This window comes from Crocodylus porosus, unplaced genomic scaffold, assembly GCF_001723895.1.
Source record: "Crocodylus porosus isolate Cpor-Errol unplaced genomic scaffold, CroPor_comp1, whole genome shotgun sequence".
In the NCBI taxonomy this organism is placed as follows: Eukaryota; Metazoa; Chordata; order Crocodylia; family Crocodylidae; genus Crocodylus; species Crocodylus porosus.
In genome coordinates this window covers 40,741,119-40,761,778 of record NW_017728943.1, presented here as the reverse complement: position 1 = coordinate 40,761,778, position 20,660 = coordinate 40,741,119, and the positions used below count along the sequence as shown (strand labels likewise).

Here is a 20,660-nt window from a genome sequence, read left to right as displayed (position 1 = left end):
TCTATCACTGTGGGGGGCGTTGATTTGCCCCTCCCATGCCCCTTCCTCCACACCAGATTTACCAGCTGGAGACATATATATGTATTGGAAATCAGACTGGTATCGGCCGATATGCCCAGTTAAATATCAGCTATTGGTATCGGCCCCAAAAATCTGTATAGGTGCACTCCTAAAATCCTTGTTTGTCACAAATGTGAACGATAGCAGCAAAGTCCTGTCTCCCTGAAAAATATTTCTGGTGGATGATGGAAGTATATTAAGAACCTGATGACACACGTTACAATTAGGGCTCTAGCCACAATTCAACCCATTTCTTTGGGCCTCATGATACTACAACAATTATCAGACTGAAAGAAGGACACAGAAGTAGGGAGAGGAAGAAGGTAGACTGAAACAAGGATGGGAAATGGGAGGCAGTGTGTGGGGACAGATCGCAAGAAAGCATGAGAGAGTGCAAGAGCTGAATCAGCGGAAGGTGCTAAGTATACCCAACTCTGAAAATTCAGTCCCCTTATTTGAGGGTCTAAATATAGTCTTAAGAGGCCCAGTGCAGGCATTCAATCTTTGGAAATCTTAGCTAACATGCAGACATCTAAGGGCACTGGCACCTGAACTAGTTGCTGGGAAGTAAAAGAGGGCAAGGCATTACAGCACATTGTCAACCCCCTAGTAATGAACTGCCACTGTGCTACAAATCAAATGGAAGCCACCCCATAGCAGTTTAGCCCTCTTTCACTGAGGAACATGGTATTATACGTTAGCTGTCACTTTTTGTGGAGTAAGACTATGCACATGGGAACTTACCAGGGAACTGCTGTCCTCCTTTGCCTTCCAGTAACCGTTTCACATCCTATGCCCCTTGTAGCTGCCAGACCTCGAATAGCCCCTCTTGGGCAGCCTTCGCTCTGGTGGCAGATATCAAGCGCCTTACGGACTTGTGTCGTGGACCGAGTAGATGTCTCCCCCTTGAGTCGCCTCCCCTGTTCTCGCCTGCCACGACTCATTGTTCCCCAGTAGGCAGGATTAGTCGTCGAGTGTACTTGGTGGCCCGTGGTTCGCCCGGAGGTCATTCACCACCTCTACACCCTGGCCTTACACCTCCTTCAGCGCGTTGTCTGGCTGTTGGCCTCGTCCCCTCTGTTGGGATAGCGCCTCCTGATTTGGCGTCTAGGTGCCCGCGGCCTATAGCCACGTTTGCCCGTGTGGGCCTACCCCTCGGCCCTCCTTGTCTCCACCCCTTCTTTTGGGGAAACACAAAAAAAGTAAACCTTTCGAGGCTTCTCCTCAGCCCCGTCCCTCGGGGATACCCGTACTCTCCCCCACACCCCTTCGCGTGGAGTAACTAAATAAATGCAGTAACAAAACACAGAATAATAAGCCACTTCCTGACGTGGCAGCTCCCTGCCCCCTTACTATCCTTCCCTGGACTCTAGCTGGAGGGGGCTGCTTTACTCCTGACCCATCACCTCCAGTATTCACTCCCGCCTGCCTGTCAACCCGGATGGGATCGGCGGCGATACCTGCCTCGATTGTAAACCCCCCAGGGCTCTCCCCCCAGGTCTTCTCCCCCAGCGTGGCTTCCTCCTTGCCTCTATCATCCCGACACTCCCACCTGGGGTCAGCTCTGCCTCCAGGTGCAGCTCTAGCTCTGCCTCTGGCCGGCATGTTTGTCACTCCCTTGCTGTCCCGTGCGGGCTCCAGTCAGGTTGCTCTGCCTTGCACTGCCAGCGTCCGCCCCTGCTTGCCAGGCTCCGAGGGTCCCACAGAGAGGATCCCTTCCGCTCCCTGCGGTGGCTGCAGCTCCTCTCCCATGCTGCCCACCTCCTCCGTGGCATCGGCCACCATTTTTATTCTCGCCGGCCAGTGTCTGAAGCTGACGTCATCAGCCGGCCGTAATTGAATAAAGAAGTGGCTGATGAGCTGTGCGGGCTCTTCATTCTGCCCCTTTTGTGCTGTGTCTTGTGCTGCTGGTAAGTATCCTCCATTACTTCTGCCCCTGGGACACCCGTAAAGAACCTACTGGATGTGTACACAAATCCCCACATTCTCATCTGCCTTGTAACGTAACTGCTTCTGGATTATACTCATTCTTGGATGGTAACAGAACCGGGGGGAGTCACAAGAGAAAACCAGGCCAAAAAGAAAAGACATAATCAACTATTTTTTGTACTGACCTACCAGATACAGCAGCTGCTGAACAGAATAGACCAACTCAACTCAATGTGACTTGAAGACAAATCCTACAGTCCATGTGAACTGGAGAAGGATTTTAAGTAATCAGAAGGTAATTCTGCCACTACAATTTTCTTAAAACACCAAAGCTACCACCCCTAAAGGGATGGAAATAACAGAAGAAATTCCCAGCTGAAGTGTACACAATCCTGTTCCCTCTTTCTCCCCTCACCTTTGACTGTAATATTTTTGTCTATCCATACCCTCAGTAAAATTGCCAAGGATCCCTTAGTGAGCAAAGTGTCTGGGACGTTATTTTTCCGCAAAATCTAAAAAGACATCCTCTTCATTCCACTATGCTTACTGAATAATTATACTATATCTTATATAGAATTTATAAGTAGCCCTAAGCGTTTATGGGTTGCCATTCACAGACAGCAGATGGACACTATAACAACCAATACACCTAATAAAGTATGTTTTAGCTTACAGTATATTGCATATTCTGCTGATTCTCTTCTAAATTATTGGGCTTGGACGTGACCAAATAGTTCAAGATTGAGAAAAAAATTCCACTAAATGCAGTGCTTCATATCTGCATTCATCTAAATTTCCAACAACACCAACATTAGGTAACCAGGAAGACTATTAAAATAAAATATGGAGTTTTACATCATCTACAATGCTGTAGAGCTAGAAGGTTCATCTTCACATTCCTTCATTTGTATTCTGCACTACCAATTACCATCTATTTCAGGAAAGGTACCAGCTGTGCAGTTCCTTCCCCAAGACATAGAGCTGGTGTCTACACCAAAGGGAACTGTACACCAAGGTTTTAAAGAAACTCCTTTTAGGTTTCCATACTTAAAGAAGCTCCAATGTCCACTGAAAAAAAACAAGAAAGAAACCTGCACTCCCTCAGATCACTCCTGAGGAAGATTACATAGTAAAAAAAACAAACAAAAAAACCCCATTCCCTACATTTTCCTTTTTTTAGCAAGTATTTAAAACAATGCTTTATTTTGAAGCAAAAGCAATTCAATTCATGCCTTCTGTGGTTTTCATGTTTCCCAAGCCACTTTATTTATTCTTACATGCTTAAATTAAGATGATGAACAAAGGTGTCTGTAAACACTTACCTCCCTTACAGACAGCTGTGGTGGAAGGGACACAGAAAATACAAAGCTGGTAAACTCATACTCCGCGGAATTAACATTTTGGCACACCTGCAAAAGAGAGATTTTAACAGGACTCTACAGAAAAGGAGATGAGCAGATAATCTTTTAAGATATCCTTCAGTCTAGTGTAATCACTGTAAACCTTCTATAAAAGCACTTTTTGGTACACATTAAACATGTAAAATGACCATAAAACCACTAAACTCTATTCAGTTAATGAAAGCACCAATACAGGTTCCTTTAGAGACTAATTTACAAGCAGATTTTATTGTCATCACAATATATCCTCATTGCTCTGGCATTATAAAAGAAACCCAGCTCAGTATTTTATGTTGAAACAAATTGTTTAAAAAAAAGTCAGCAAAGGGAATAATCCCACAGTGACAGATGGATGAAACAAATGACCTACAGTCTTTTCCATTGCTCATTGAAGCAATTTCTACAATAATGCAAATGTAGAAGCCCCTAAGACAGGACAAAAAAAACCAAGTTACTGTTACAGTAGCTTTTTGAAGAATGTGCCTGTGAATTAACAGAGATGGAATATTCTATTTTTTAAGAGAAAATGTCTATGTTTTCTCAGGATTAGCGTATAATTCTTATAAGAAAAGAAGCATCTGAGCCCAGATTTCTATTGCTTTGAATATAAAATAACTAATTTTGTCCAAAATAAATAAAATAAAATAGCCCAGTGTTGCTCGTCAACAACCCAGCCTAAGAAATGACCCAAAAAGTAATTATTCCGGCTGCACCTCTTCTTCTCCCATACTCTCCCTACCTCTCCCCCCAAAAAAGTTCCTGTTCCTAGCCATTCAAATTAATTATTGCTGCATCCAAGGAAACAGAAGTTCTGACTCTGTTCCCACAAATCACAAGCCAAAAATTAATACATTTCAGACATGTTTTCCTGTTCTTCTGGTGCTGGGGCCATGGGGTTCCCATTTTCATGCTTTTTTCCCTGCAGCTAAAAGGTGTCACTATTTTTTTTCCTTTGTAATAACAGTTGAAATGCTCAGGTTTTACATGACTTCAGAATTTAAAGCAAGATGCAGAAAGCTTTCAATAATTATCCTGTTTCGCAAAACTACGCCATTGCCCCCCCAACATCCTCCCTCCCACAGCCCATCAATACAAATATCCTTCAGAAACCTGATTATAGTGCTGCAACAGCAGGTCCCAACAAGGATGGAATCAGGCATGTCTCTCAGCCACTGAGATTACAAGTATGGTCCAGCTGGAAATTTGTCAGCAAGTCTGCTCTGGGTTCATTCCCAGACCCTGCTCTTTGCTAGGGCTGTCTTACATGCACACTTTAGGGTCTGGAGCATGTCAACAGACTCAGATGGGTGAGGCATGCTCAGTGCCATTCCCACTGAGACAAGCCACCAAAGCAGTATAGACAAACCCTTGGTGTCCAGGACAGCAGCACAACTCAGGACAATTGTAGAGAAAGCACTAGTTATTTTTAAGAAGGAGAATGGACAACCACAAATCCCAAGCTGCAGACTGGCATGGTTACGCAACTGTTGGCAAGTACTGCACACAGCCAAGTGCCGGTTACTAAGGGGAGCTGTTCCACTCGTGCAAAAGTGAAAGGGAGAGGATGAGTAGTGGACATGAGGGCATGATGAACAGGGTGACTTGGAAAGAATGAGGAGAAAAATCTCATTTGTGAAGAATGAAAGAGCAAATACACGTGCAGATGGATGGCAGGACACAGAGTAAAGGGGAGGGAATGGGAGTTAGGAGACACTGCTCAGAGGCTTTTAACTGAAGCAAGGGAATATTGCATGTGTCTCTATTTAAGCAGACTTATGACTCACCACCATGAATTTAACCACTGTCCACTGGAGTACAGCAGCCAACCTTTAAAAGCCTCACTGGTTTAACAGATTGTGTCAGTACCAGGAAGATTCCAGGTTAGATATTCCCTGCCTATGAAACCAGAACCTGTCAAGCAGTAGGAATTTTGAAGGGGACTCATTTTCTTGCCTTTTCTTCTAAGAAAATGTATGTAAATGGATACTGTAGGCAAGAAGTGGATAACTGTAAAATAATGTTTCTCTTCAGCCCTCCACCTTACTCTCCTAACCCAACCAGATGTTATTTTCAGTATGAACCTTAGGATATAAGCATACCTAACCAGATCTACCTATACTGTAGGAAAAACAGGTTAGCTTACTGACTTACCAACAGATATAATTTATCATACTGATATCCTGGCTCAATTTTTTTTTCAAATTTAACAGTGCAATAAAAACCATCAACTTGTTAGCGCAGAATCCCGTTATCGAACTGGGAAGCTTAACCTGTTCCTTATGGCATATACAATAATGGTCCATCAGGGAAATTCATTATTTTGGTGATGAAGAATCTTTCTATAACTCAACAACCTTGAGAAATTTGGCATTTCTTAATCAAATGCAAAGCATCTTATTACAGCTTAATTAACTCCTATTAAACTCTCTGAAGTGGGCTGACTCGAGCTGTTGGCTGTAAAACTTCTGCTGTGGGTCCATATTTGGGGCAGTGTCTCAAAATCCATATATTTTCAAACATGTTAAAAACACTCTGAGATTTCAATTAAAAACAGCATCAGCCATATTTTTAAGACAACAATTTTCCCTTTAAAAAGTTCTTTCTAAATGGATTACAGTCTGACTGACCATTGCCACCTAGTGGCATAAACACAAAAATAACTATAAAAATCTGGCTCTATTCATCCCCCTTTTCTCCCCCCTTCCCCCAGCCTGTCTTTCATCCACTTACTCCTCAATTTACATCTTCACTGACTGCCTTTCTTGCATGCACACCAGCCTCTGGCTTCTTTACTATTCATTCCATCCAGGGAGAGCACACACCAACTGCAGAGGCTTCCTCAGCCTGATGAAGCGTTTTTAAACCCAAAAGCTTGCTAACAATTTTTTCCCCCAGCTATTTAAGTTGGTCTAATAAAAGATATCAGATTCACCCAAAGAACCTTGTCTGGCTCTATTCAGATACTCTGCATACCTCATGCCTCCAAATAAGACATAAACCTTGTTTTGAGAACGATGAATGGATCATGGCTAAATGCTGGCTGGATGCAGGAGGGGAAGAATGTAACCCCCCCGACCCCACCTGCTGCTCAGCCAAAAAATAGTTAGTTTGGCCGAGGCTATGAAAGGGTTAAATATTTAGCTTTTGGCTGAGCAGCAAGGGCAAATAGACTCTGAGCCCTCCTGTATGTGACAGGGGAGGAAACAGTCCCCAGCATTCATTCCAGTGTCCCCATGCCTTCATTTCAATGCAAAAATCAGCTTCCACAGGACATCCCCCACCCCATTTGGGATGGCTAATTTGGAGGGGGGGAAGGGAATATGCAAGTAAACATGGGCATTTGGCCAGAAAGAACATTGTTACAGCATGAGAGAATTACATACAACTCTTATAACTCTCTTGTATTGTTGTCTCTCTTTGGTCCCAGATTCTTATCTATGCCAGCAGCTCTCAAATTTTTTTAGGTTCCATGCCCTTTATTGATTTTGAGATTCATCTAAAAACATTAGAGTCTATCACTACAACCACACTGCAAGCTTTCCAAAAACCTAAGCGTTGTTCTTTGATTTTAATTTTTTCTTCCTTTGCCCTCATTTATATTTGCCATTTGCCTCCTTTTGCTCCCCCAGTCCTTCCTCTTATACACCCTCCCAAATTTCACTGTACATCCCCAGTGAAACATGGGTTTCCCAGTCTGAGAAACATTGGGCTACACTAAATCCAGGGCTCATGTTATTAAATTAACCAGTCCTGTGTGTCAGCTTTAAAAGAAACGCTCCCATTCAATCTCACTTCCACATTTCAGTTTGTTACACAAGCAATTTTATTGTACACACATGATGCTTGCCATGCTCTTCACACCGCATCTCTTTCCCTAACTCATCAACACATTTCACCTGATCATTTGTTAGCTCAGTCTTTCATACCATGCAATGCCTTAGCACTCTTTCCTTAGCCTGTGGTTTTAAATATTTAGTTGGTCTAATAAAAGATATCACATTGACCCAAAGAACCCTGTCTTTTTAAACATGAAATGTTTAACAGGTTGTAGCAGGCACTAGGCAATGGTGATAGGGGCTTAGCTGCCAGTCAGCAGGGCAGCACAGGTGAGGGTTGCCAGGGCAACCAATCTGGTCAGCTGGCCAGAAGGGGGCAGGGCCTGGCCCTTATAAGCAGTCAGGCTGAGGCCAGAAGTCAGTTCCCCTCTAGCAGCAGGAGCTCTGCTGCAGTGCAGTGCAGTGCAGCGCAGCGCAGTGCAGCGCAGCGCAGCCTGACCGCCGGCATGATGATATGGGGTAGAGAGAACCCTGACAGGGAGGTATTGAAAGAGGGACAGGGTGGCGTAGAATTTATGCTATAGTCACGAGGCTTCTTCTGCATTACAGCCGGTTGGCTTATGGCTTTGTGTTTTCTGTTCTGTTATTGTTACACCGGAGGACCGGGTGAGGCTGTAGGGGTTGGAGGAGGCCTCGAGGGAGCCCCCCAGTAGCGTGGGGGTTCCTGGTGCCCTGGGTGGGCACAGCAATCAGGTGCCAGAGAAGGCACAGCAGTTTGCTGCCGGGGTGGCATTTGGGGTGTCGTGACCCCAGCCCCATGCAGGTGGTAGTCGGAGAAGCTCAGTGGGGCATATGACCCTGAGAAGGGGGTCTTGGGAGCCAGGCACAGCTACAGCCGCCTGAGCCCCGGTCATGTGAGCACAAGATAGACCTCCGTGTGGGCGAGCGCCAGTAGAGCCTGAGGGAGGGACGTGCAAGCGAGAAGCCCAGTGGGGTATGACGTTCAGGGGACACTGACCCCAGTCCCATAAAAGGGGTCTGGAAGGCCCGGTAAGGCAGAGGCCATGTGAGCCTGATGGTGAGGATCCTGAGTCCGGCGTAAGACCCAGAAGGAGGGTCAGGGGCCAGGCACGGCTACGGCCACCTGAGCCCTGACTGCAGGGATCACGCGGAGATAGGCCCCAGTGCGGGCGGGCATGAGCGCAGGGAAGCACAGGGAGACAGGCCCCAGTGCGAGCAAGAGCGCGGGGAGACAGGCCCCAGAAAGGGGGCAAACTTTATCAAGAGGCCCCGGGAGAGGGCGAGCGTATGACTAGAGCCCGGTGAAGGCAAGCATATGACGTGAGAGCCGCTAAGGAAGAGTATAGACACGATAATGTCCGGAACACCTGAGAGGTTTGGGGCGTGGTATTGGGGGTGGAAGGAGCCACGTGACACCCATAGGGTTGGGACATCATAGACATCAGGGCTGGAAGGGACCTCGGGAGATCGAGTCCACCCCCCTGCCCAAAGGGCAGGAAGTCAGCTGGGGTCATAGGATCCCAGCAAGATAAGCATCCAGAATCTATTTGTATAGAGCAGGGACCAGAAGGGTAAGAGCACCGGGTCCAAGGGGTCAAGTAAAGGCAGCCTCCCATTAATATTATAGAACCATCAAAGTTGTGGCAGACGAGAATGAGGGTGCTAGATGGGCTACTTGGCACGGTAGGTGCGCCAGGAGAGATCACGGCCACTCCTGGGTCCCCGTCCCGTGACACAGGTATTCATACTGCTTTTACATTTCTGTCCATTTAAAAATAGCCAGTTACATTAAATGCCAAATAACACAGCCTTATCAAGTGTACTTTGTGCCTCATTCATTCATTGGTCACAAAGTGAGAGAGAAGAAGGGCCCACCGTGTACAGCCATAATATTTTGTGGTCCATTTTTGAAGGTCCAGTGGAATTGCTGACAGAGCATTAGGAGGTTTCAAAGAAAAAGGACAGAAATGTTTCACTATCTGGACTTCAGAAGGTTCAAGCTTCACCTATTTACCCAGACTCATCAGTTATATTAGAGCAAGGCCAGAGTGGAACGATCTTTGAGCTGCCCATAAATAATTCCAACTTGTTGGCTATATATGAGGTGTCCAGATGCCATGCCAAACAGTGTTAGCAACTGAATGATTCCATCTACATCGACAATATTTTAAGCAATTTCAGTCAACAGCAGATCGGGTCACACTTCAGTTTGCTTCACCATGACTTGCATTTTTTTTAAATCTACTTCTATCCTTATAAATGACAACTAAAAAGCCAAATAAAAAAAGCCAGGCAACATGGTTTGCACTGCAGGTGCTGGCCAAACATATGCTTAATAGTGCAGGTTGTGATTTTTTACCTTTTTAACAAAATCAGCCTCGCAAAATTCCTGAAGAACTCCCAAGCACACATTGCAAACGGTCAGGGTCAAGTTTTCTGGAGCAGCATTCCCATCATTCACCACTAGGGTATGCTGGAGGGCTCCATTCTGATTCAGGTCCTCTGTCCCTTCTTCTGTATTCTCAAGTCTGATTCTCTTAGATGGTGGGTCCGCTGCTTCATTACGATACAGTATGTCGTCTTTATCCTTGTTGTTTTCCAGGAAATCATGCAACTCCCTAAGCAAGTCCTAAGTACAGAAAAGAAGGGTAAAAATCAGTGGATTTTCTTCTCAGCTCTCACTGATTAGTAGGCCTGTGCAAAATAGGGAAGCATTCAATTCGGAATTGGCCAATTCAGATTTGGTAATCCGAATCACTGTCCCCATTTGATTCGGTGCCGATTCGGAGATTTGGATCGGCCGGGGAGAGGCAGGCACAGCCAGGCTGCAGGAAGTTCTCCCGCACCTTCTCCAGCTGTGCCTCCCTCTCCTGGGAGAGAGCCATGAGAGAAGCCCCCATGGCTGCCCTGCCAGCCCACCCCCACCTGGCCCCAGCCTCCCAGTACTTAAAAAAAATGGAAAAAAAGCCCCACACTCACCAGCTGTAGCAGCAGGGATCAGGGCCTCTGGAAGCTTGTGGCAGAGCCCCCTGGCACAGTGTGGGGCAGCGGGGATTGCCCCACCTGCCCCTGCTTGGCACTCATGTGGCAGCTGGCATGTTGCATGGGTGCAGTACAGCTCAGCAGGGCGCCGCACACTGTCTGGAAGCTGGGGCAGCTCCAGGAGTCAGGTGGAGCCTGACACTGCTCAGCCCCAGACAGTGCACGGCATCCTGCTGAGCTGCGCTGCACCCATGCCATGGGGCAGCTGTTGCATGGATACCAGGCCAGGGGGGTGATCACCAGTGCCCCATGCTGCAAGTGGAGGATCTGCCACAAGCTCCCAGAGGCCCTGATCCCCACTGCTGCAGCCAGTAAATGTGATCTGGGGCTAAGCAGGTGATGGGGCTGGGCAGGGCAGCCATGGGAGCTTCTCCTGCGGATCCCACCACCTAGCCGCCCAGCTGTGCCTGCCTCTCCGAATCTCCAAATCTCTCCAGATCTTTTCTGAATCGATTTGAAGAATTCAGATGCAATTTTGACCTTTTAATGGGTCTGCCAATTCAATTCGGATTGGGAGATTCAGCTGCTGAATCAGGCTGAATCTCCTCTGAATTAAATCAGCAACCAAGGCTTTGCACAGCCCTACTGATTAGTATTTCCCAGTGCAGGAATTGTTATGACAAGCTTTATTAAATGCCATTCTGAAAGGTGATATTAACTGTTCTAGTGTAACTTTAAATAATGTACTTAATAATTACTCTTTTTTCATGATCTCTATTGAAAGATCTAGTTGAAGGATTCAAAACATTCCAAGTTGAAATGTTAACAAATACAATACAAGCAAATTACATGTTTCTGAACAAAACAGATAAGAACACAGAACCACCATTTACTAGGTCAGACCACAGGTCCCATCTCGCCTAGTATCCTGTGTCAGAGCAGCAGAGAGTGGATGCTGAAAGGGAGAGTGAATAGGGTACGACCACTGTTTTTTTCTCCACTGTTCATTTTGCATTTGTAGCCTCTAGCTTTTAAGATTAAGGAAATTCTGATTCAGACACTTTACCCCTAACTCCCATGCTCAATAGCTACTTTCTTCCAAAAATTTATCCAATCACTTTATGAATCTAGTTAAAACATTCAGGGAGGAAGGAGGAAAGAGGAGGGGAGGGGGGGTATGCAAGTAATTATCACAACATCTTGTGGCAATGAGTTCCACAATATAATTATACACTGTGTGTAAAGATTGAGAATAGCTGACAAAGTGGCAAAAATACTTTGTTGTAGCCCTGTTTTTAGGAAATGTTGTTCCTCTGTAACTTCAGCTGATATCAATGGAAATAGGTGCTCACGATTTCTGAAAACTAGGTTCTACACATCTTTGATTACACTGTCATGTAACTCCCACAATCAGTTGCCCAGGGATTACACTAGAGCTTCATTAATTCTCATTTCCTCATAATGCCCTCTGGAAAAAGTGAACAAATGTATGCAACTTCTCAGTAAGGTTTAATAATATGAGCTGAAATGAGATTCTATACCACTAACACTTCAAAATTTTATAGCTTACACTTTTTATAATACTTTTTATAGTAAAACTGAGTTCTACAATACAGTGTAATTGCACTAAAATCATAAGCATTTGGCACACTTGCTTTTTCCTAAGGTGCAGTTACCCACTTTGGTCAGGAATTACAAGTTTTTTTCTGTACCTTTCATGAAAAGGTAACAAAACTATATGCAGGAGCTAGAGCCTGGGATTCGGAGTTAGAAGTTCTGGATCCTAATGCCGGTTCACCTTAGACAAACCACATAACCTCCTCTCCATCTATGTCTCTCCATTTGCATTGAGTACAATGTAATATATGCCTATATCAAGTGAAGGTTCAACATGTTTAAGCACATGGAAAGCCTTGCCTGAATAATGCTACGTATTTATTTGGTATACCTACCATTACATTTTTTTAAATACATGTTTGACCCAGACTCTCTTTATTTCTCTAGCACTCAGAACTTTGTCAAGGATGTTGAGAGTACAGAGTCCACAATGTTTTCTTGAAACATCTGAAAGAAAAGAACTAGTGACTTAACATTTTCATAGATTTCATAGATTTTTAAGTTCAGAAGGGAACATAGTAGATCACTGAGTCCATCCTCCTGCCCTGGGCAGAAAAGAGCACTGGGGTCATATGACCCCAGCTAGGTGCTTGTCTAGTCTGCTCTTAAAGACTTTCAGGGTAGGGGACAGCATCACCTCCCTTGGAAGCCCATTCCAGATTTTGGCAACCCTCACCATAAAGAAATTTTTCCTAATATCTAATCTAAATCTGCTCTTCATCAATTTATGGCCATTGTTCCTAGTAACCCCAAGGGATGCCCTGGTAAACAGAGTATCCCCTATTCCTTGCTGCCCTCCCCCACACCGCTCACCACTCCCGATGTATTTGTAGACGGCTACAAGATCCCCTCTCAGCCTTCTTTTGTGAAGGCTGGAGAGATTCAAGTCCTTCAGTATCTCCTTGTAGGATCTTATATGGCCTATAACCATATGAGTACTCCTCCTCTGAACCCTCTCAAGGTTATCCACATCCCTCTAGAAGTGTGGCGCCTAGAATTGGGCGCAGTACTCCAGCTGCACATAGAGGGGAAGTATCACCTCCTTAGACCTGCTCATGATGCACGTTCTAACGCATGAAAGAGTACAGTTGGCTTTACTTATCACTTTGTCACATTGACGACTCATGTTCATTTTGGAGTCAACTATGACTCCGAGATCCCTTTCTGCTGCTGTGCCGCTTAGAAATAGTCACCTCCCAGCCTGTATGTGTGTTGGCGATTAGATGCAGCATTTTGCACCTATCCTTGTTAAACTGCATCCCATTCTGTTCTGCCCACATTCCCAACCTGTCCAAATCCGCCTGAATCCACTATCTGCCCTCCAGCATATTTACTTTGCCCCATAATTTGGTGTTGTCAGAAAATTTGGACAGAGTGCTTTTCACACCCACATCCAAGTCACTGATGAAGATATTGAACAGCATTGGTTCAAGGACCAAACTCTGAGGAACTCCACTGCCCACATTTTTCCAGGTTGAAAATGACCCATCCACCACCACCCTCTGTGTGCACCCCATATGCCAATTCTCCACCCTTTTCCCTTTTAAGAGCAATGACTTTTTCTTGAAGCAATTTAACTTACGGTTATTCTCTCAATAACATCCATCTACCACAAGTTATTATTGGTAGCGACAAGCACCTATATAGCTCTAGAAACTTACATGGCACTTCAAGAAGGAACAGGTTCCTTGTCCCTAAAAACATATAGGCCTAGATTCCCAAAGGTATTTAAGCACCTACCTCCTTCTGAAATCAATGAATATTAAGTAGCTAAATATTTGCGTGGATATGATTCCTTACTATCTAATAGCATGCAGGCACAGCAATTCCCCATAAGGAGTATACCCAGTGAACAGAGCAATGTACTAAATACTTGTTCCTAGATATGCCTTTATCTTCACTTTACTTCTCCCTGTCTCAATTTTCCCATCTGTAAAATGGAGATGAGAACAATGACATCCTCTGTGCACCACATTGATATTTAAAGATGTGAAGAGTTGGTATTGTCATGACATCAGGTCATTGACAGAATAGGCTTATGACAGACATGAGGAATGGTATCATTGGTAAAGCAGAAATGGCAAGGAAGGATTCCTGGACAAAGTGGGTTTTCAGAATAAATCTCAGAGTAAGGAAACAGACAGAACCACAGGCTGACAAGGTGTACAGAAGGACAGCATACAGGACCCTGGAAGCAGAAAGCCACAGTGTCGTAAAGAAAGATGACAGTGAGGACAGTTAGCAAAAAAAAGAAAGAGGAGAGGACTGAGATGTAGATGAGGCTATATCAAATAAGACCTTTCAGAGGTGGAGAAAAAGCTTGCATCTGATGTGGCAAGAAAAATCAAGTCAATGGAGGGATTCCCAGGCATGGTGAAGAATGGATCAGAGCTACAATGCTGGAAAGTTTCCAGAGACTGTGGATGCCAGGAGGATACAAGAGCAAGTAGGAAAAAGGGGCAAAGGTCCGTTAACAAGAAAGCTAATGTTCGGACCAGATTTTAGTAACAGGGACAGGAAACAGTGTCAAATCTTAGTGGGAGACTAATTCCACCCTGTTCCCTTAACCAAAGATGGCATGACACTGAACTTAGGAGCCTCTTACCTGGAGGTAAGAACCTGGAGCTGTCAATGAAGACCAAAAAGAGAAATGGTGATGGTGGAGTAGAAGCAAAAATAAGCAAATTTAGTTCTGAAGAGCTTGAATTTCAGATGGCGGTGAGACAACCCTGGATAGAAGGGGAGTATGTGAGGAGGGAAGAATTGTTTTGAAAGTTATTTGCACAAGGGAAGCACCAAGAAAATGGAGAATCCAGACAAACAGTATAGAATGGGAAGGAAGGAAATCAAAGAGACAAAAACAGAACCTGAGAGATACAAACAAACAGGAAGAGAGACAAGGGTGAAGAGATACAAAAGGCTCAGGAAATACTCAGCAAAAAACAGAACAAAACAGAAAAGCACCAAAATCACACCAAGGAAGATCGCTCAGAACAAAGGTGTTCAATACGTAGCTATTTTAAGAATGCATATTTACTGACAAATTGAATTTTTTTGCCTTGATCCATAACTTATGGCTTTTAAACCAAAGTGCTTGAATTACCCTGATCATTACAAGGAAGGCAAAAGGGTGATGGCCTCCCACTGCTTCCACTTCTAACATTATCCAGGAGTGTTCAGTGCACAAATGCCTCTTCTCTGATGCAGCTGCTGAAAAGCACTGTCCCCTCCACTGCGCACTTCTGTACAGAGCCCCAAAGGAAAGGAACACAGGAATCCGGTTGGCTATGCATGATTTCTGGAGAGGGCCTAATAACAAATGACTTCTCTGCCCTACAGTACAACTGAAGGCAGTTCTAAAGAAGAAGCAGAAAAGAAGATTAGTTATCCAGGTGACTAATGCCTGGGCAACAAAAGAGCAGTGTGTGAAATGATGTAGTGGGACTAGCGGAATGAGATGGAAAAGAATCACTGATTAGTTATAGCTCCCTGATCCCCTGTCCCAGCACCAGTCAGAACTGTTTAATACCTGCTCTAAATTATCCTGCTGTCTCTGGTCCACAGAAGAGCCCAAAAGAGCAGCATGTCTACCAGAGAACTGCAGGTAGTTGCTGCTCACTTTATGCTGCCTAACTGAGACAGACTCTCTGGACTACCCCACTCTCTTTGCGCCAGAGTACTGAATAAGGCTCCCTGATCTTTTTTGAAATAACATGTCTGGTCCTCAAACTCAGAAGGCTGTACACTGCTGATTTAAGTCTGATGCATCATGCTGAAAATCAACAGATTCAAAAGTCCTTTCATTCTTCAGACTGATAAATTGTGATCCCTATATAGCAATTTGTATGGAACTTCTAGTCTTTACAGACAACAGAGATACCATAGTGCTTTTCATAATGATAAAAGTTTGCTGTACAGTTCTTAATCAGCTCCTCTCTAGTAACAACTATGCAGAACGATCTATGCTGGTTAGTGTTTACAGTCTACTATAAAGATGGCTGCATTTCAGCGGAGTGGATATGTGCAGAGTTGTACCACTATAAATGTCATTGTAAGATACTATTAATGCTATTTTCATTTAAGAACTTGGCCAGTAAATGACATTTCCAGTGTGATACTTTCAGACTTCAATGACGGTAAGTTTAAATTTAAAACATATGCACAAAGAGAAATCTTTATGCTTAGGATATACTTCCAAAGGAGATAATTTGATGCCAGATAGATGTCTAAAAACAATGTTTAAGTTATGCGCAATATAACAGTCTTTCTTGTTTTGTAATGAAGAAACATATTACAGATGTCTTGAGATGTGACCTCCCAGTTTTGTGTCCAGGAAGCATATTGTATTAACATTTAGTATAAAATGGCATTACAAAATGGGGTATGGATAAACAGAGAAGGTTACTCAATATCCTAGAGAAAACATTCACAACTTTCAAGATCAGATTCAACAATTACACCCCACTCACTGAAATGGTGGCATGCTTCCAATTCATCTATCAATAAAGCTACATTGTAGAAGATAAGAAGCAATGATTTTACCTTAACTTAGTCTGCTAAACCTCTTCCTCTCAGGCCTGCAGATCCAAGTACTGACACCACCAATAACTGACTGGCGTTCATAAAGTTGCATATTGGTGCAACTAGGTTAAGTCCAAGAGAAGTGTAAAAAAGCCCCACACCTTCATGTTCTTATATTTTAATTAAAAAACAAAACAGGAAACCTTGTGTGGATGCCTGTAAGATTCCTGCGATCCCACACAGCAGAATCTGAAAACACATCGTGGGCAAGTGCCAGTATTCAGTAACAGCTGAGCAACAGGTCTGTCCTTTTCTGTCAGTGAAGACATGCTGGATAACCCTAAATAAAAAAAAGCCAAATACAGATAGTAAGTAATTTTAATATTTACCTCCTAAACATAAACTTTCATAGAATAGAAACTATTTTAAAACAAACCTCCTCTAAAATAAACTTCATCCATTGCAAACCGTAGAAAGATAAACTCACGTGAACAGGACCTTTGGGATCAATGCCTTAGTTTTTAGCTTTTAGATCACAGGTTGGCAACTTTTTTTGGGGGGGGGGAGAATGTGGAAATGACCCAGCTTGGGTCTGAGGCAAGTCAGCACTAGAACTTGGCTACCTCTGCTGCTTCTCCCTGCTGCAAGTCTGCAACAGTGGTGCAGGGAAGCCTCCCCTTCCATCAAAGCCCTGACTGCAGTATAGTGCAGGGAAAGCTCCCTGCTAAAGCCAGGGCTCCACAAGCCATATCCAGTCCATGAGCTGTAGGTTGCAGACCTCTGTTCTAAACCTTCAGAGTAGTATGACTGGTTTGCTACGGTCTATCTATTCCACTAAATAATATATTATCTATTATAATTATACACATTATAATAATTGTATATAATATGTAGGCACAGGACTACTGACCCAAGAGGAAACGGCTCTGCTTGCTGGAGGCTAGCAACTGACACAGCTAGGCAGACTTGCTCCAGAGCTATGATTCTTCATTCTGGGTGCATCTACACAAGACATTTACTGCAACGTTGCCTAATATGATCTACAGTAAAAGTCTTGACATCCACATGCCCTATTAGGCCTCAGGAAACTGATAAACTCTGCAGCAGGGTAGTACCTGTAAATACAAGTACTTTCCTGCTGTGTTTTTTCATGTGCAGCAGTATGGTTTATAAAGTGAGTTTTAGGACTTTCAAGTCTAACAATGACCACCTAAAAATAAGCCACTTGCTTAAAACTACAAGCCTCCTACAACGACTTTTCTCCTAAAATGATTCTTTTATATGTGGGCATCTGAATTTAAGGGGATTTCAAGAATTTGGAATATCTAAAAAAGGGAGCACTTGGACTTCCAGTGATGCCACAAATAAGGAATATGCTCAAGCTCATAACCACAGCCTGGCTGACTCCAGCTCAGCCACTTCTGTTTCGAGCTGCCAGAGTAGCCTCCATCCACAAAAGGAAGAATCAAGAAAAGGGAGAGACAGACAGAAGAGCCCAAGCCTGTTTTCTCATCATCTGTAGGAGGACATCTCGCAACTAGCCTGAGAAAGAAAGGAGGCATTAAGGAAGCAAAGGAGATTCTTTGAGTAAGGATATAAAAGTGAATTATGTTTCAGAGCGCTCCCAAATGCCACTTTATGAGGCTTCCCAATTATATTTATTATGCAGTTATATTAATGGTACCCAGGTGTCTCAATCAAGGTTAAGTCCCCATGATGTTAGCTGCTATAGACAGCTGGAGAGAGAGAGAAGCACTGTCCAGAGGTGTATGATCTAAAAGCAAACTAAAGCTATACCCCTTAAATGACATGCTTTACACACACACACACACACACACACACACACACACAAAGTGTGTGTGTGAAGAATGTCTTGCATTCAAAAGCTTGTCTAATTTTATTCAAATTGCATAGTTGATCCAATAAAAATATCAGCCTAAGAAATTGCTGCCTCTTGTAAAAAGAAAAAAAACACACTTAAGATGTATAGTTTGAGTTTATATAGCATATTAGGGGGCACCGATATACTGGTTGGCTAGCAGATCAGCACCTATAAAAAGAGACATGACATTATTGGCTATTGGCTTTTCTTGGTCACTGTAGCCAATAACTATGGCTGCGTGCCGAGACCACCCTGGTGAGCAGTCCAGTCCCTACGTCCCACCACCAGCCCAAGCCCACAGCATACTACAGGTCCCAGAGAGCAGTGGGAGGGGGTGCTGGCGAGTGGTCACCGGGTGCCATGCTCAGCAACAAAGGGACTGTTACTGGTTCCTGCTGCTACTGCCACTGCCATGGCAATGCTGCACACACAGCAGGAACCTAAGCACCGGGGCTGCCATGGAGACACTGGGCTGCACACTGGCGGGGTAGGGCACGACATGAAGGATATTCTGCTCTGCCAGGCACCAGGCACTTCTGCAAAAATGGCTTCTCCCTGGCAGCTGCAGGAGCTTGGTTGCGCGGGGCCCAGTGGTGCTGAGGTAGTAGATTGCTCTGCAGCTCCTAACGCACCCAGCACTGCTGTCCACACAGGGGTCCATCCTGCTCATCTAGGACTGCAGCTCAGGGAGCAGGGCAAAAGGGTGATGCGCGTGGGAATAAGGTGGTCACTGCCTTCCTCATCAAGGGCCAGAGCAGGCAGGTGTGCATGCATGTGTGAAATGCAAAACAAACAAACAAAAAGGTTCATTTAGATCAGTAGCTTAAAATCCTTGCACTATCACTAAATATTGGTTATGGGATCAGCATCAGCCAGCAAGCATGCTTAATCATTGGCTGTTGGTATCAGCCAAGAAAATCTTTATCAGTGCACCCCTAGCTATTAGTTATACATATTAGGTATTATAAGGCACCTGTCTCCTGAGACAACAGGTCTGCACTGAGTGAGCCATCCGCTTATTGAACATCTTTGAATGTGGCCATAGAGCTCAGCTCTTGAGTGGCAGTCCCTTCTGCACTCATCACATGAGAAACTGAAGGAACTGTCACCCAAGAATTGGACTCTACAGCCTCATTCACAGTTGTTTAGCAGGGCTGATGCCTCACTCAGTGCAAGTCTGTGGTGTTGAGAGACAGACAGATGTCCTATAATGCCTAGAAGGTATAGTTTTAGTTCATACATGTACACACACGCACATGCACACACACACGCACATGCATACGCAGCCTTAGGGGAGGGCAAACCAGGTGACTACCCAGGGCCCCACACTTTAGGTGCCCCTAAACTTTTGCAACAAATGTCCAACTTGCTTATAGGTCATCAAAATTAAGCCTCAAAAGGGCCCCAAATGACTCTTGCCCAGGGCCCCAACAACCCTACGGCCATCACTGTATACATGCACACATGTATAACTCACACATATAGACATACATAAGCAAAATCTATACATCTTAAATGGGATTTTGTTTTGATATCTTCACATACACACGCATATACATATAAGGATAACCTCATGTGTTGTAGGTGCAGAAGGAACGGTCACTCGAGATACACTCCCTGTGTGCATACGCGTCACTCAAGATGCTCCATGTAGGTGCATAGCCACATACACGCATGTACATACGTAGGCACGCAAACCCACATGTATGCACGTGCCTGTAAACACCCACACGTACACCTGTACATGCGTGCGCGCGACCCTCTATACGCACGCACATACACACCTATGCAGGCGGGGGCACGTCTCCGCGCGCGCGCGCGCGCGGGTTATTTAACAGGCTTCCAACTGGGCCGCACCCGCCTTCACGGGACTGCAAGCTTCAGCCCTAAGCCCCACAGGCCACGTGGCAGCGAAGTCGCGGCGCGCGGGAACGGCGGGGTACGAGGGTCACGCCGCAGCGGCCGCAAACGCGCTCCAGCCCGGGGGTGCCGCTTACCTCCGGGGGCTGCAGAAGCCGCAGCTACAGGAGGACCACGAAGCCCTCGCGCCTGGGTGCGCGCGCATGCGCTCCGCCCCACCCCGCCCCCCGGAAACAGGCGCCGGGCAGGCCATAGCAGAGGCAGCCGGAGCCACCGATCGAGAGGAGTGGCCCTGCTCACAAGCGCCTGCGGCGGCGGCCAGCTCGGCGCTCCCCACGTCAGGCCTGGCTGGGCCGCGCGCTCAGCAGCCGGGGGCAGCGGAGCTGCGCTGCGCTCCGCTGTGTTGTGCTCAGTGCCAGGCAGGACATGGCGTCGCAGCCGCCCCCCCCGAAGCCCTGGGAGAACCGGCGCCTCGCGGGCACCGCCGCCCCGGCTTTCCAGTGAGTGCGGCCTGCCCTTCTCCGCGCCCCCTCTCCCCAGCGCGGCGGGGTGGACTGACCTATGCCTCCCTGGAGAAATTCCACCCCCCCCCCGCGTGAAATGGTCTCGTCC

General features: G+C 45.4%; 2 protein-coding genes across 7 annotated transcripts in view; one reads left to right on the top strand and one right to left on the bottom strand.

Moving 5' to 3' along the window:
- The window catches only part of PUS10 (pseudouridylate synthase 10), a 58,058-nt gene extending 37,854 nt beyond the window's left edge, over window positions 1-20,204 (bottom strand). The window contains exons 1-4 of one of the 6 annotated variants that reach the window (XM_019549225.1): window positions 20,186-20,204; window positions 16,510-16,646; window positions 9,546-9,815; window positions 3,312-3,398 (exon numbers count right to left, since the gene is read on the bottom strand). In XM_019549225.1, coding sequence (XP_019404770.1) covers window positions 3,312-3,398; window positions 9,546-9,815; window positions 16,510-16,635 — 483 coding nt within the window. In that variant the 5' untranslated portion in view covers window positions 16,636-16,646; window positions 20,186-20,204. The other 5 variants (XM_019549227.1, XM_019549223.1, XM_019549222.1 and 2 more) reach the window with 5 other exon arrangements.
- A 185-nt stretch (window positions 20,205-20,389) lies between these two features.
- PEX13 (peroxisomal biogenesis factor 13) overlaps window positions 20,390-20,660 on the top strand; it is a 9,423-nt gene continuing 9,152 nt past the window's right edge. Inside the window, exon 1 of the mRNA XM_019549229.1 lies at window positions 20,390-20,548. Within this exon, the coding sequence (XP_019404774.1) occupies window positions 20,475-20,548 (74 nt within the window). The 5' untranslated portion in view covers window positions 20,390-20,474. The remainder of the gene's footprint in view (window positions 20,549-20,660) is intronic.